The sequence below is a fragment of the Sciurus vulgaris genome, assembly GCF_902686455.1.
Source record: "Sciurus vulgaris genome assembly, chromosome: 7".
Lineage (NCBI taxonomy): Eukaryota > Metazoa > Chordata > Mammalia > Rodentia > Sciuridae > Sciurus > Sciurus vulgaris.
The window spans coordinates 98,125,659-98,140,648 of record NC_136467.1 but is presented as its reverse complement, the minus strand read 5'-3'; the positions used below and the strand labels follow the sequence as shown (position 1 = coordinate 98,140,648).

General features: G+C 34.9%; 1 protein-coding gene across 2 annotated transcripts in view; it reads right to left on the bottom strand.

Moving 5' to 3' along the window:
• Positions 1-4,371: 4,371 nt before the first annotated feature.
• The window catches only part of LGSN (lengsin, lens protein with glutamine synthetase domain), a gene marked incomplete at both ends in the record, with an annotated part of 28,778 nt that continues 18,159 nt past the window's right edge, over positions 4,372-14,990 (bottom strand). For both annotated transcript variants that reach the window (XM_079149088.1, XM_079149089.1), the window contains 2 exons: positions 4,372-5,571; positions 11,664-11,830. In XM_079149088.1, the coding sequence (XP_079005214.1) occupies positions 4,372-5,571; positions 11,664-11,830 (1,367 nt within the window). The remainder of the gene's footprint in view (positions 5,572-11,663; positions 11,831-14,990) is intronic.

Below are 14,990 nucleotides of genomic sequence, written 5' to 3'. Positions count from 1 at the left end.
TCCTTAATCAAATGACTAGGAACAATTTAATGCTTATATTAGGTTTAGATTAAACAAAGGTTTATTAAGCTCCTTGAATGTAGCATACATCATGGGAGGAGAGCTTTCTCATTTATTGCATTATTTGATGTTCTCTATAATTTTATGAGAAAGGTATGTGTGTTTTATTAAAAGAGATTTAAGATTCAGAGAAGCAAAGGGTTGAAAGAACTGGAATCAAATACAGGTTTATGCTCTGAGTATTATGGTCTCTGTGCTACTCAAAGTGCCATCACTACACAGCCCCAGCAGTCTATTACATACTTAAAATCATGACCACTCCACCCTGCTTCCTGGGATTTTTTCCCCCTGTTTTTACTTCATTAAATTTTATCAGTGTGTTATAATTATATACAATAGTGGGATTCATTTTGATATATTCATACAGGTACATAATATTATTTGGTCAATTTCCTTCCCCAGTACCTCCCATTTCCCCCTATCCTTTCCCAACCCCTTTTCCCCTTCCTTTTTCTGCTTTCTGTTTTCCATGATTCCTACCAATCTTATCGAATTGTGTTTCCTCAAGAGTTTGTAGAAACAGACAACCTTTAGGGTCAATAAAAACTACAAATCATTGGTTGTCATGCTGTGTTCATCTCTGTCTTTCAGTGTCTCTGGGTATATGAATGAGCATGTGTATGTGTGTGAAGCACAGCACTGAATTATGCTTACACCATATGCATTGATGACTTGGCATTTCCTGAATTCTAGAACATCTTCAAGGAATAAGAGATTTCAACACAAATATAAGACCTGTGACCTTTATTCTTGGAACTCACATCTTTATCAGGAAATGTCATGTAAACCTGTAATTACAGGTAACAAGAAAAGAGCTCTAACAGGAAAGTCATTATACACATATGTAAAATCTGAAGATACAAGTTCTGATACCTATGATAGGAAACTCAAGATTAAAGATTTTGTCCAATACCTATATCATAACAGCTTTGTTAACAGCTGAGTGGAGATATGTCAGTAGACTGCTCTGTGTTACTGATAAATGCAGGCCTTATCACATGTTTTTGATTTTTATTCATATTAAAGTTTTTAGATCTTTCATTGCCTTCAAAATCATCATTTCAGGCTTTATTGTTATTCAGACACTATAAAATGAAATTTTAGACTATAAAATGTCCTTGAAAACAACAATTTCTTACTATGATACTAATGTTTTAGTTTCTGGTCTTAAAACATTATCGTTTTTAATTTACATTTCTTATGTATACTCATTTAATAAACAACTTTAAATTCAGTAATCACATTTTCCCCTAAGCTTTGATTAGAACAATTATGGTAAATGAAAATAAGAAAGTAATTTCTGTAAAGAGATTCAAAAAGCTTCCTTTTCAAGTCATAAAGCAGTGTTCCAAATAGTTTGTTCAGTATTAGGCCTACAAAAATATACGCTCTGTTCTGCTTAAGAAACACAGATCTAAAACTTTTCCTTGTCTGCTTGTTGTCTTTGTCTTGGTCTCCCTTGGCACTATAGCCAAATCTTAGCATAGAAAGGTGCTCAATAAATGCTATTAAATGAATATTCCTTCGACCTCAATGGCAAGCCCCTTGTGAACACATAAGAGAAATAAAAAAACAGATAACTGAAGTTTTACATCTACCTAACCCACTTTTTCTTCTAATCTCTCTTGGCCAATGCTTACTTTTGACTTGCTTTAGAGAACAAGAACATACATCAACACACACTTACCTGAACTCTATGGAGTTCACTTTTGCTATATACTGATTTGTAATATGTAACTGAATGTTTTCTGTTGACTCACTACCAAACACTCAACATGGACGTAGTATTCCCAATTATGTAACTTCCTCACACTGGTATCCTGAGTAATTGTGGGTTTTGAGTTTTATTAATAATGTATAAGAAAAGGAAAATAAAGGCTACAAATGCTGTGATTAACAGAATTATTATAGCATTTTTTATTCATGGTGGTAAAAACAAGTCAAAGCATTAGACAAGCTTCTTGATAGACCTATGAACTATGAAGCAGTCTATACAGCTCTATTAGGGTGAGAGATAATATAATTCTTTTGCATGAGTGAATCCCTCCGATTAACTCAAATTCTCCTCTTCAGAAGAAGAAAGATTGCAGAAATGATCTTTCACTGGTTTTTATACCTTTACTCTTTCATCCCCAAATTCCTCAAATGTGCTATGCATATACATGTACACATTACTCATACACACAAACAAGCAAAAAAAGGGTGTTTTCTTACAAGTAACCAAGAATCAACAAATAAAAAATAAATAAATCCTTTCAATTGGAGTCAAAAGAAAAAAGAGGAAGAAGGAAAAGAGGAGGAGGAGGAGGAGGAAGTGGAAGTGGAAGAAGAAAATGGAAGAAAGAAGAAGAGAGGAGGATGAGGAGAAGAAGAAGGAGGAGGAAGCCAAGAGGGAGGGGAGGGGGAAAAGGAAAAATCACTGCATCTTAAAGGAAATAGAAGTTTGTTTCTCTTTCAGGTAAAAGTCAGGCAAGTCAAACAGCTCCAGCAAGCAGTTTCCACCTTCTGGAGGGAGTCACTTAGTCACATCAGTCACAGGCAAATCAGCAGGAAGGGTGAAGACATAGAAGGAAGGGCAAGGTACACCACATCTGTCTTTGAAGGACATTTCCTAGAGCTTCCAAACAACACTTGAACCTACATCTGTGGCCTGAACCTGATAACATGACCACACTCAGCCTCCACAGAGGCTCAAAAATATTTTATTTTTCATAGTGTCTTCCCAACGGACACACTGAGGTTTTATTGAGAACAAAGGGGAAAATGAAAATTGACTACAACTAGCAAGCTTCCATGAAGTGCCTCCTTAACCCTCCCAAGAAGAATTGTGTGTGATTTCACGCTTAGAGATTTGAGGACAAATTCCTTTTCTTCCCCACCCAACCTACATTACCTTTCTCCCTACCCCTTCATCCACCCATGAACTTTATTCTTGTATTTCCAAATATACTCCTGCCTCAAAGGAGAAGAGAGGTGAGCAATTAATGACGGACAGACCAACTTTCACTATTTTAGCTACTACGAATTTTAATAGGAGGAACTGAGCCAAATTCTAATGCTCTGCTATGTGTTTGCCATCTAAATCGAGATAACGGTCAGTTTCAATGGAACATAAAATCTCCTGTTTAATCCTAAACAGTAAAAGAGTGTTTTCATTTGGTAGTAAGTAAATTTTGTACTTTTTCCTAAAAGATGTTAAATTTCAGTGCAAATCCATCACATTCAAACAAAGACCTGGAACATTTAATATTCTCTGGAGAAATATCAATCTCTATGGAAAACAGAATTGGTAATTTAAATACAAACTTAAGCTGCGAACATAGCCCTGGTTAGGTAGGCAGTTGTTCTCACACTCCACAGAGCACAAGAAGTTTCAGAGGAATATCTAGTTTCAAAAAATGAATCAGGGGTGGAGAAGTAACTCAGCAACTGAGCATGCCCAGCATGCATGGGGTCCTGGGTTCAATCTCCAGCACAGAAGGAAAAAAGAGAGAGAAAGAGAGAGAAGCAAAGCAAACAGATCACAGAGCACACACACACACACACACACACATGCACACGCTCACACTATCTTTTATGAATAGGACTGTTTTATGAATCATTGTTAAAGAAAGACTTTGGTCACTTTTTAAATCTGACCTCATGATTCCCAACCCTAATTCTATTTCCTGTGAATTTGATTCCTGGAGTCATTATAACCTTGAAATCCCTAAACCAAGACCTAGTGGATCAGATTGAAAAGAGAAGAGACATGTAAAACCTTCTACTGACTTGTCATCATGACATATTTTGCCATGTTTATTTAAGGTACTTAGAAAAAGTATAATGATGCTTGCAACTATATCCTCAGTATGTCTTGATTAGTAAGATTATATTAACATATTTTTCTCCCTAGCAGTCACAATCTATGTGTAGTCTTGAAATCATTCCTTTATTTCTTTTTAGTCATTTAAATTGTTTCCTAATGTTTACATCTTTTTTTTTTTTTCAATGTGTAAATGTATTTATTTTCCCCAAACAGAATATTCCTATGTAAGTTCACATAACACAGAGGAAATGATGACTGACTGACAAGAGCTGGTTCAGTTTGCATCTTGGAGTTTCACTGCAACTTTATTGCTTTTATGTTATCAAAATCTTCTCAGCACTATCATCTGTCAAATATTCCATAGGGACAAAAAAAAAAAAAAAAGTGAAAGCATTTGTAGTCTTGCTAATTACAAAAGCTCACTCAATCTTTTTTTTTCTTTCAGATAGATCAACTACTTAAGTCATAATATCATCTCTAAAGCAATACTTAAGAGTTCTATTCTAAATAAAATACTCTAAGAATTTATTTCTCTCAGCATCTGTTTCTTCGTTTTCCAACTCATATTTCTTCATGGCAACAAAATAGCGAATAAAAGTTTCCCCTAGAGCTTCTCTCAGACATTGATCTTCCTCCAGTGCCACAAGGGCATCTTCTAGTTTCAAAGGGATCTCTGAAGGTTTTGATTGAGAAAGGTCTGTGCCCTCATCTGGACCAACCAAGGTGCCATCGCTGTTCTGCAGTCCATCCAGGCCTGCAGCAACAGTTGCGGCCAGCACCAGGTAAGGGTTTGCTGTTGCTGAGCCTAGTTTGTTTTCTATCCGGGTGCCTTTCTCACCATGACACTTGATATTAAAAGCACAGCTATTGTCATTGTATCCCCATGTCGTAGGCACGCTCTCCTTCTGGTCTTTACTCTCCTTGGAATAACGTTTCCGGCAGCTAACAGCAGGGGCCATCAGGCAGCTGAGAGCAGCAGAGTGCTTCAGAAGTCCTGACAACCATTTTTTCCCAGTGACTGTGAGCTGTTCAGTTCCAGAACTGCTGCAGAACATGTTTTTCTTCCCATCAGTGTCCCAGACACTATGAGACAAGATTCCTGAATTGCAGAATCCAGTCTCAATGAAAAAGCTGGCAATGTAATTATATTTCCTTGCCACTTCTTTGACACCAGTTCTGAGGGTAAATGCATTATCAGCTGAACTAATGCCAAATTCAGGCAGAAAACAGATTTCCATGTGACCAGGTCTGGTAGAAGAGGAAAAGCTCTCAACGTTGGCCCCAGTATGGTACAAGCCATCCACGAGTTCCTGCATGAAGGGCTGGTCATGATTATTTAGTAATGTCGAAGCAGGGAAAGATATGGTCTTGGAATTGATAACTTCAGGCACACCAAAAATGCAAAAATCATAGATGAAGGCAGAGAACAGGGAAAAACCGGAGTCCTGCAGCTGCCGCAGCTGCCTCTTTGCAATGTACCTTGGGGAGGTCAGCAGAGGTTCCCCAGTCACTGTGAAGGTGTCACATATCACTCGTGCAGTTCTCTCTGCCCAGGGCAAAACTCTAAAGGTTGATAACTCGGGCATCAGGACTATGTCACTATTAAAACAGGTGGCTCTTATGTGATTCACTTCATTGTCCTTCAGATTCGGCATCAATTCAAGATAACCTCGGGGCATGAAAACACCATGGATCACTTTCTCCTAAAAAATGAAGGAGATACATTAACTAGGTTTTTCAACTTGAAGACAAACAAAAAGGCTGAGAAAGAGCTGTGATGATAAATATACATATATATGTATTTATCATATTTATATGTAATACACACACATATATATGTTTACCATCTGTTTACACTAACTCAATGTCAGATAAATTTTAAATATTTCAGAATAAAGCCCCCAAAGGTACTTTTATAAGTAATTCTTATTATTTTAAGCCGTGAAGGCTTGATATGCTTGCTCATAGATGTGAAAACAGGAGTTATAAGTGCTATAAACATTTATAAATAAATGAAGTAATGATAAAGAAAATCACTATAGCAAAAGACAAAGATACAAACTGCATGGAAGTATTTCAAATTATCGTAATCAAAAGTACTTTGTAAAGATTTTTTATTTTATAGTATAGCTGCTAAAACCTCAGAGAAGAGTTTATTTTGGTTTATTCCATATATTTTGTTAATTATTAATGCTTTAATTGGACATACTTATGGTATACAGTGTGAACACTCCACACATGTGTAAATGTGTTCTGATCAAACCAGGGTAATTAATGTTTCCATCTCCTTAACATTACTTTATGTTTGGAGCCTTCAAGCACATCTCTTCCAATTTATTCACAAATCATAACAGATTATTATACACTATAATCACCTTACCATGCTGTGCAACACTAGAACTTTTGACTCCTGTCTGTTTTAGTACCCATTATCCAACCTCTATCTGCACTCCCTCTACTTTCCCCAGTGTCCAGTAAACATTATTCTAGAGAGTGCAGATATATATCAACTTTTTCTCAGTATCTACATACAGAGAGAACATGTGGTATTTGTCTTTCTGTGCTTGACTTATCTCACTTAACATAATGTCCTCCAGTTCCATCCATTTTGCAGAAATGATAGAATATAATTCTTTTTTATGGCTGAATAACACTCTATTGTGTATCTATACTACTTTACTTTATCTATTCATGAATTTGGGGGAATCTACATTAATTCCATATCTTAGTTATTACGAATTGTGCAACGATAAATAGATCTACCGTATAATCCAGCTATCTCATAGATGTGAAAGAAAAGATTCACATATCAAAGAGATACCTGCACAGCCATATTTACAGTTTATTCTACTATAATCTCCTGAGTTAACTGACTCTCAAAATTCAACAGTAAAGAATCCTCGACCTTTATCAGAGTGCTGACCACAATCAGACCTAGGACAGTTGTCTAATACAGAAAAGCCAAGTCATCTGACAGTTTCACTCCTCTCTTTATTCATTTTTACAACCCACTTAAGAATTAACTACTTCACTGTCTCACAGAATCCCAGAAACCCTGTCTGTGAATGTAGACCTATATCTCCAAAGTTACAGTTTTCAAAATGTTGTAGCCTTCCAGTCAGCATGAACTGGGTGTCAGCAGATCTGACCTCTGGCCATAGCTTTTTATTAATTACTGATGTAAAACTAGGCAACTTGCTGGACTATGTGCTTCGACTTCCATGTCTATAAAACAAAAGTTTCAATTGGATGATTATGAAGGCACTTTCTAGCCATATATCTCTGGGGTTCAAAGGCTTTCACCATTTAACTTTTGCAATGTGCCAGTAAACAGGGAAGTGAGGAGGTTATAAAGTTGAAAAATAATTTCTGGAAATTGTGTGAAAATACCAACAATGCTTCATGTTCTGATGATTCCATTAATAGATAGAGAAAAATCCCTGACTATAAAGTGTGATTTTCATGAGGTAATGAGCATTATGAGGTTAATAAAACATGCTACTATTCTGCAAGGGAGACCATTTCCTTGTGTTATTCCTAAATCTCAAAAAGCATGGCTACCAAGGAGGGTTGATGCTCACAGAGGTAATCGAGTCCACTCTTCTGCTGTGACCATGACCCATGCCTCCTTCACTCTTTACTTCTCTGCACATACTTTCAAATGCCACCTGAATTGGCAGATCCAAGTCTGCTTTTACCAGCAATAAAGTTGAGTGAATTAAGTATTTTTTGGTGCCTATTTACTTTTGCAAATTACTCAAGAACATATGCACATCAGTTTTACACACACAAACGCCCACACATGCACACACACACACACATTATGGAAACTTAGAACACTTCAGTATGGATTCCTCAATTTGAATTTTCACTGCAATAAATAATGTTATTTCCCTACTTGTCTATTTTTTAGTTTGAACATCTTATATTAGTTCTTTGTGTATCTAAATTGAGGGATAATGAATTTTATTCATGAAATGTTTAAGACTTGTTGCAATTTAAATTTGTGTTTGTTCTCACTTCACTGTGAATAGTGGAAAATAGTTGATTACCACTTCATTCCAACAGTCCTTCACAACCATGTAGAACAGTAAAAAAAAAACCACACTTTAGTCTATTTAATCTGCATTTTTCTGAACACTCTTCCAGCACTGTCATTTTCTTTATTCTTTTTTGGAGATGCTGCATTCAAACTCCTTCCCATTATTTCTGGGAAATATATAAATACACATGAACATATCTTGTTCATGATAATAAATTATCTTAAATTGTGTTTAGAGATATGAAACATGAGGACAACTTCACAGTTCAGTATAGATCACTCTGAATCCAATAAAAATTCTTGTAGAATAATTCAAAACCCTGTGACAAATGAAATTCGGACCTCAATGAAGGTCACCCATTGACTTAATAAAACAAGAATTAGTTCTATAGCAGTATGTCATTTTGATTAGATCAAAGATAGAAAGAGCCCACATAAATTTGAATTTTTAAAAGCATTTACTAGAACAAAGGTAGTATAAACTGGTTGTAAAGTTAAAATGTGCTCATACTCATAAGGCAGTTATCCTAGTACCAGGGACATGGCAAGTGCTCCAAAAACATAGACACCATTTTATCCTAGTTTCCCTATTTGGCCTTATCCAATTATTTAAGTTTTTTCCTTCATTCTTAGGAGATGATCTGTTTTTCTTAAAAAAAACCAATACTTTTATTTAATAAGAAAGAACACTTAGCTCAAATGAAGAAAAAAAAAGGACATATTAAAGCTGAGCTGGAGGCAGTAGGTTCAGTGGGGAAAAAAGAACTGAACTGGAAATGTGGCTTCACATACTAATGTCCCCACTCTGTTGCTGCCTGTCTGCACAATTTTTAGAAAAATTTTCTTAACTTTTCTGGGCCTCAATTCCTTCATCTATAAATAAACAATGGATTATATTATCTTTTCTATGCCTGTCTAGTCTAATTTAATAATTTTCAAATTATTATTTTATTATCCACAAACAGAAAACAATTTTTTGAATTATTCTTATAAAGAGCTAAATTACTTTTCACTAAGCCTTGAGAAGACTCAAATTATAAACTCCACACTTGATCTAGTGAGTTTCCCATGCATAATTGTGTGGGAAATATTGTTTACAACAGCTTGCTTCTAATGTCTATTCCTCAATAAATTTTCCAAAACAAATTATTTATCTTAAATTACAAATATTCATGTTATAAATATTCATTATGATTTATATCTTTGAAAGTTCCAAAATGAATGTAAACTGTTTTGTTAAAAATAAGTGCATACTCTGTGATTGTTAAGTGAGAATAAAATAATAACTAGACAATGAAATAAGAAAGTGAATTATTAGAAAACTAATAATTATTATCATGCTAAGCAAAATAAGCCAATCCCCAAAAAACAAAGGCAAAATGTTTTCTCTGATGTGGGGATACTAATTCACAATAAGGGCATGGGGCTAGGGAAGATAGAGTTACTTAGGATTAGGTAGAGGGGAGTGAAGGAAGGGGAGGGGCATGGGAGTAAGAAGGATAGTAGAATAAATACTGACATTATTACCCTGTATACATATATGACTACACAACTTGTATGATTCTATATCATGTGCAACCAGAAGAATGAAGAAATTATACTCCATTTATGTATGATGTGTCAAAATGCATTCTGCTATCATGTATAACCAATTACAACAAATTTTAAAAAAGGAAATTAAGAATAAATATATCAATTGAGAGGGTGCATGATGAGTTATACCAAAGTTCCCATGACACACAGACTTTTTCCTATCTGAACTCCATAAAAAAGTGATTCTAAGCAGGGTTTGGTGGTACACACCTGTAATCCCAGCAGCTCAGGAGGCTGAGGCAGGAAGATCACGAGTTCAAAACCAGCCTCAGCAAAAGCAAAGCACTAAGCAATTCAGTGAGATCCTGTCTCTAAATAAAATAGAACTGGGGATGTGGCTCAGTTGTTGAGTGCCCCTGAGTTCAATCCCAGGTATACCCCCCACAAAAAAAGTGGTTCTGATATGTGGGTTATAAAACAAAAAAAAATTGAAAAATATTTCCATAGCAGTTTGAAAAACAAGAGGTCAAAAATTATTTTGTCTAGCACATCAGTCTTAGGCAAATGTAAGCAAATTGGGTTAAATTTTTGTAAAGGTATTTCATTGAGAAACTATAGTAATGTTCTAAACATGTATCTTGCCATTAATGGAATAAATGATTAGAATTTGACAAAAAAATCTGAATAGCAAACAGTTTTATCCTGAGGTCTGGCAAGTAGCTGAAGTACCAGTTTCATTTTCTTATTGACTGGAAGGGATTCATTTGCATTATATTCTGGACCTGTCTATGGTAAATTTCACATTTTATTATCAAAATTAACCAACAGGCATTCTTAACTGAATAAAGAAGAAACAATATTTTCAGTCAAATAAATACAAAGAATTTCTTGAGAAACAAAATTTTTGTTTGTTTGTTTGCAGTGTATGGATTGAACCCAGTATATGTTTGCAGTATATGATTCAGCTACATTCCCAACCTTTCTTATTTTTTTATTTTGAAACAGGGTCTTGCTAACTTGCTGATACTGGCCTCAAACCTGTGATCATTCTGCCTCAGTTTCCAGAGTTGCTGGGATTACAGGCTTACTGTGGTGGGCTCTCAAGAAACAACAGAAACAGACTTTCAGTCTGTTGGAATCCTTCAAAAAGGGTTTATAAGATATCCCATTTTTCCTAACATAAATGGGATAAGAAAAAATATAATTTAATATTAAAATGATAAAAGTATGATATAATTTTAAAATAGTTAAACTTGGAGGATACTTAATTTTATGCTTTCTTAAATACTACTGAATGATGCCATTTCATAAGAAATTTAATGTTTAAGTATTACAACAAATCTGTCATTAAAATTAAAATAAACACATGAGCCAGGCAGAGGGGCACATATTTGTGATCAGCAACAGGAGGAAACAAGTTTGAAACCTGTCTCAGCAACTTAGTTAGGCTCTGTCTCAAAATTAAAAAAAAAAAAAAAAAAAAATTAAATGCCTGGGGATGTGGCTCAGAGGTAGAGTACCCCTGGGTTCACTCCTCAATATGGAAAAAAAAAAATGTTTTTAAAGAATGGGGATGAAGTTCAGTTCTAAAGCATCCCTGGGTTCAATTCCCAGAACAGAAAAATAAGTAAACCAATAAGCATATGGCATAAACTGACCATTAAAAAAATCTTAGAAAGTTTCAAAATAGATCCCCAAATGCAATGTTTCTTGATATCACTATTTTCAAGAACTTAATATTCATTAAGTCATCCAACAGCAATGGGTATTTTCTTATCAGAGTTAGAGCTGAAAGGGATATGCCTTTTATCTAGCAAATTCTTTCTATTTAATCATTTTTCCTTTCATATTTGCTCTTGGGTCTTCTGTTGCAATTTCTCATGTCAAATAAAATATAATCTTTATAATTGCAGTAAGAAGAGAAAAGATAATTCTGTGGAGGGAAATTATTCTAGCAGAAGGACTAAAATTACCAGTCTTAATTAGTTTTGTGCTTCTATTGGGTAAAAGGAATTGTTGTTTGAGAGCTGAGAGTATATATTCAGTTCCTTGGGGGACAATAATGTGTTTGAATAGAGACAAGGAAAAAGCAAAATAAGTTATTGGTTTTCAGCTTGAATTGCTGTGTAGATTACAAGAAAATAAGGACAAGTAATAAGGACCATTTGCTTGCTAATGGTTATGAAATTACATTCAGTCCTAACTGTGTGTAAAACTCACTTGGAAAAAGTGTGCAGGAATACTCTTAGATCTGGACACACCATGCAGATCTGTTGCTTCAAATCTCACAAACTGGAGGTGATTTTTGGCCATCTCTTGCTTAATGTGTTTCATTCGAGAAGAAAGCTGAGGTGGAGTCAAAATTTGAGCGTTGTCCCTGTTGCGATCTGTAAAAATAAATAATGGCTCTAAGTCATTCCATCTTGAACTGAGAAGCTAACTAGAGACAACAGTACACTTTAGTCATTATGATTGTTAGCAAAATGCAACCCTTGTTCGAGTCCTGCCTTAACCTTTCTTGCCCTGTTTTTCACCATGCTCCCAATAACCTTGTGTCTAAACAGCACAAAAAAAAAAAAAAAAAAAAAAAAAAAAAAGTTTGCCAGTTAGGACTAGGTTAAATGAACTATTGTTTGCATTATCATCTGTGGGTATGTGTTGAAAAATCTCTTTGCTTATGGAAATTAGAACATATTTGCATCACTGGACAGTATTAACAACATGAAAGTCACTATCATTGAACAATTTGGGGGCTTCCTGAATTGCCTGATATTACCTAAAAGTTTCTGCATGATCCAAGATAAAATTGTTCATTTAAATTTATTTTCTGTGGTTTTGTTTATTGGTGGGTTTTTGTTTTGTTTTGTTGTTTTGTTTGTATTGGTTTTTTCACCTGATTCTATGTCTCTGTCAAATCTAAAATGTGTTTAAATAAGGAACAAAAGCATTTTAAGAGTGAGAGGATAGATGAAAAATCTAAATTGCATATTTAGTTTTAAAATTAGAAACATCATAAAATATTCTTTTCAAGACTATTAAGATAGTCTGCAAATTCTAAAACTTCAGAGCTACAGAAAGCTGGAGATAAATCCTCTAACCTGACCAATTCATCATCTTGAGTCCCAAAGGGACACAATGAGATCCCCAAGCCACATTTTTCAGTTCATTGCCAAGATAAAAACTAGAATCTGGGCTTCTTGACTTCTCATGGTGGGACTCATTACCACAAAATGAATGAATTTGACTACAGCATGTAGTACACGTTCTAAATGTTAGTTACTGGAAGAACTTGTAGGAGGCACCACAGAATGTATTGGTTCAGCACAAAATACTGAAGCCCATCTACCTCCTTGCAAATCCTGCCTTTGCCTGGCAACTTTCTCATCCTCTCTGTGCCTCTGCTTTCTCATAGATAAAATATTACCTACTTCATAGACTTGTTATGAGGATTAAACAAGTTACTTAACAGTTACTGGCAGACAGTAAGCACCATGTAAGTGCTACTTAAGTGCATAAAGTGAGCACAATTACTCCTACCCTAGTAAATGACACCGTGATCATGCCTGCATTTGAACACCCATCAATCTGTCACAGGGCTGACATTGAACAGCAATAATTTTACAGTGATACCTGAGTATCCTTTTCAAGATATAATTAGGCTTTAAAAATAAGCATAAAATTGACAGTTTAAAAACATAGATTAAGTAGATTTAAATACATGAAACATGAGGAAAACGAATTACTAGTTCCACCTATGCAAATACATCAGGGATAATGTCGTGTCACTGATATGTTTGGCTACTCTGAGACTCCTGAGGCTTTATAACTACTTTCCATTTAACACAAACAATTAAGTTGTAGCAATTACAATGTTTCATGCTAAATTAACAATTGCTGTGTTCCCAGACTATTCTGAAATATTGGGTGAATAATCCAAGTTGAACAATGCTGCTTAAATAAAATAAAATTTATAAGCATTTTAAAATATGGAAATTTCCAAATACTCAGTGTTCTAAATAGAATAAACAATTATGTATAACCTATACAGAAGATATCTTTAAAGGAAAAAGGTAATTTTATTGGCTCTCAGTAATAGAATGATAGGTAATCTTGTTAGTTATTTGCCTTATCTGTACCTTCTAAATTTTCTACAACAAATAAGTATATTTTAAAATGAGAAAAATATTCAGCCACTCAAGGTAGATTTCTTTTTTAATCACCACATAGTTTTCATACTGGTTGTGTATCTAGGAAGCATCCAGAAAAACGCTTACCCTCATAAAATGTTAAATTGCCTAACATTGGCAACAATAGGCAATAAACATACTATTAAGTGTAAAATGTAAGAAGAGTTCATAATCTGCAAATGCTAAAAAAAATAAAATAAATAAATAAATAAATAAAGATCAGCTGGGGTATTAATTCTATAAGGCTTGATCAAACTGTAGGTAGCAACTTTCAATTCACTTTAATGTTCCAAGTGCCACTGAGGCTGGTCAGTGAGTACATGTATTAGTTTGCTACAGCTGCCACAGCAAATATCCCTGACCAAGTGACTTAAATGGAAATTTGTTTTTTCATAATTCTGGAGAGTAGAAGTTCAAGATCAAAGTTATCAAGGAAGCTGTATCTTCTGAGGCCTTTCTCTTTGGCTTATGGATGATCATCTTCTTCCAATATTTTCATAACGGCCTTCCCTCTGCACATGTCTGTGTCCTTTTCTCCTCTTATGAGGACACCAGCCAGACTAGAGAAGATCTCATCCTGCTGACTTCCTTTAACCTTAGTTACCTCTTTAAAGACCCTGTCTCCATATTCTGTCACATTCTCCAGTACTGAGGAATAGCTTTAACATAAGAATTTTAAAGAGACAGAATTCAGCTGATGGCTGTGTATTATCTCTTTCCATTTTCTTCAGAGTACTCATGGCCTCCTGCCTATCATAGTGTATAATTACATGTTTACTGTCAGTCTTTCCTCATTTGTATATGAGCACTGCAAGAGCAGGAGCTCAGTTTTACTTGCCGGTGCATCCTCAGTACCTGTAGCATTGTTTGTGTATGGTAGGCACTTAATGACCACTCCTCTAAAGAGTGAGCAGGTGGACAAATGAATAAATGAATGTACCCTGTGTGATTTGACCTTGTCAAATATATAAGTAAAAATTGACATCATATGCCCATCAATAGACGGGTGTATTAAGAAAATGTGGCATATTTACACAATGGAGTTTTATTGTATCATAGAGAAGAATGAAATTATGAAATTTTCTGGCAAAGGAATGGAAACTGAGAACATCAAGCAAAGTGAAATAAGTCAGACTCAGAAAGTCAAGGGACAAACGTTTTCTCTCACATGTGGAAGCTAGAGTAAAATAAGGAAAAGAAAGAAGAGAGGACCAGATATCATAAAGATATAGGGATTATCACTGGAGTAGAAGAAGGAGATCGAGAGGGAGGGAGAAGAGTTCTATGAGAAATGCAGAATGAATTCAACAAAATCACATTATGTGCATATATAAATATACCACAGGAAATTTCACCTTTA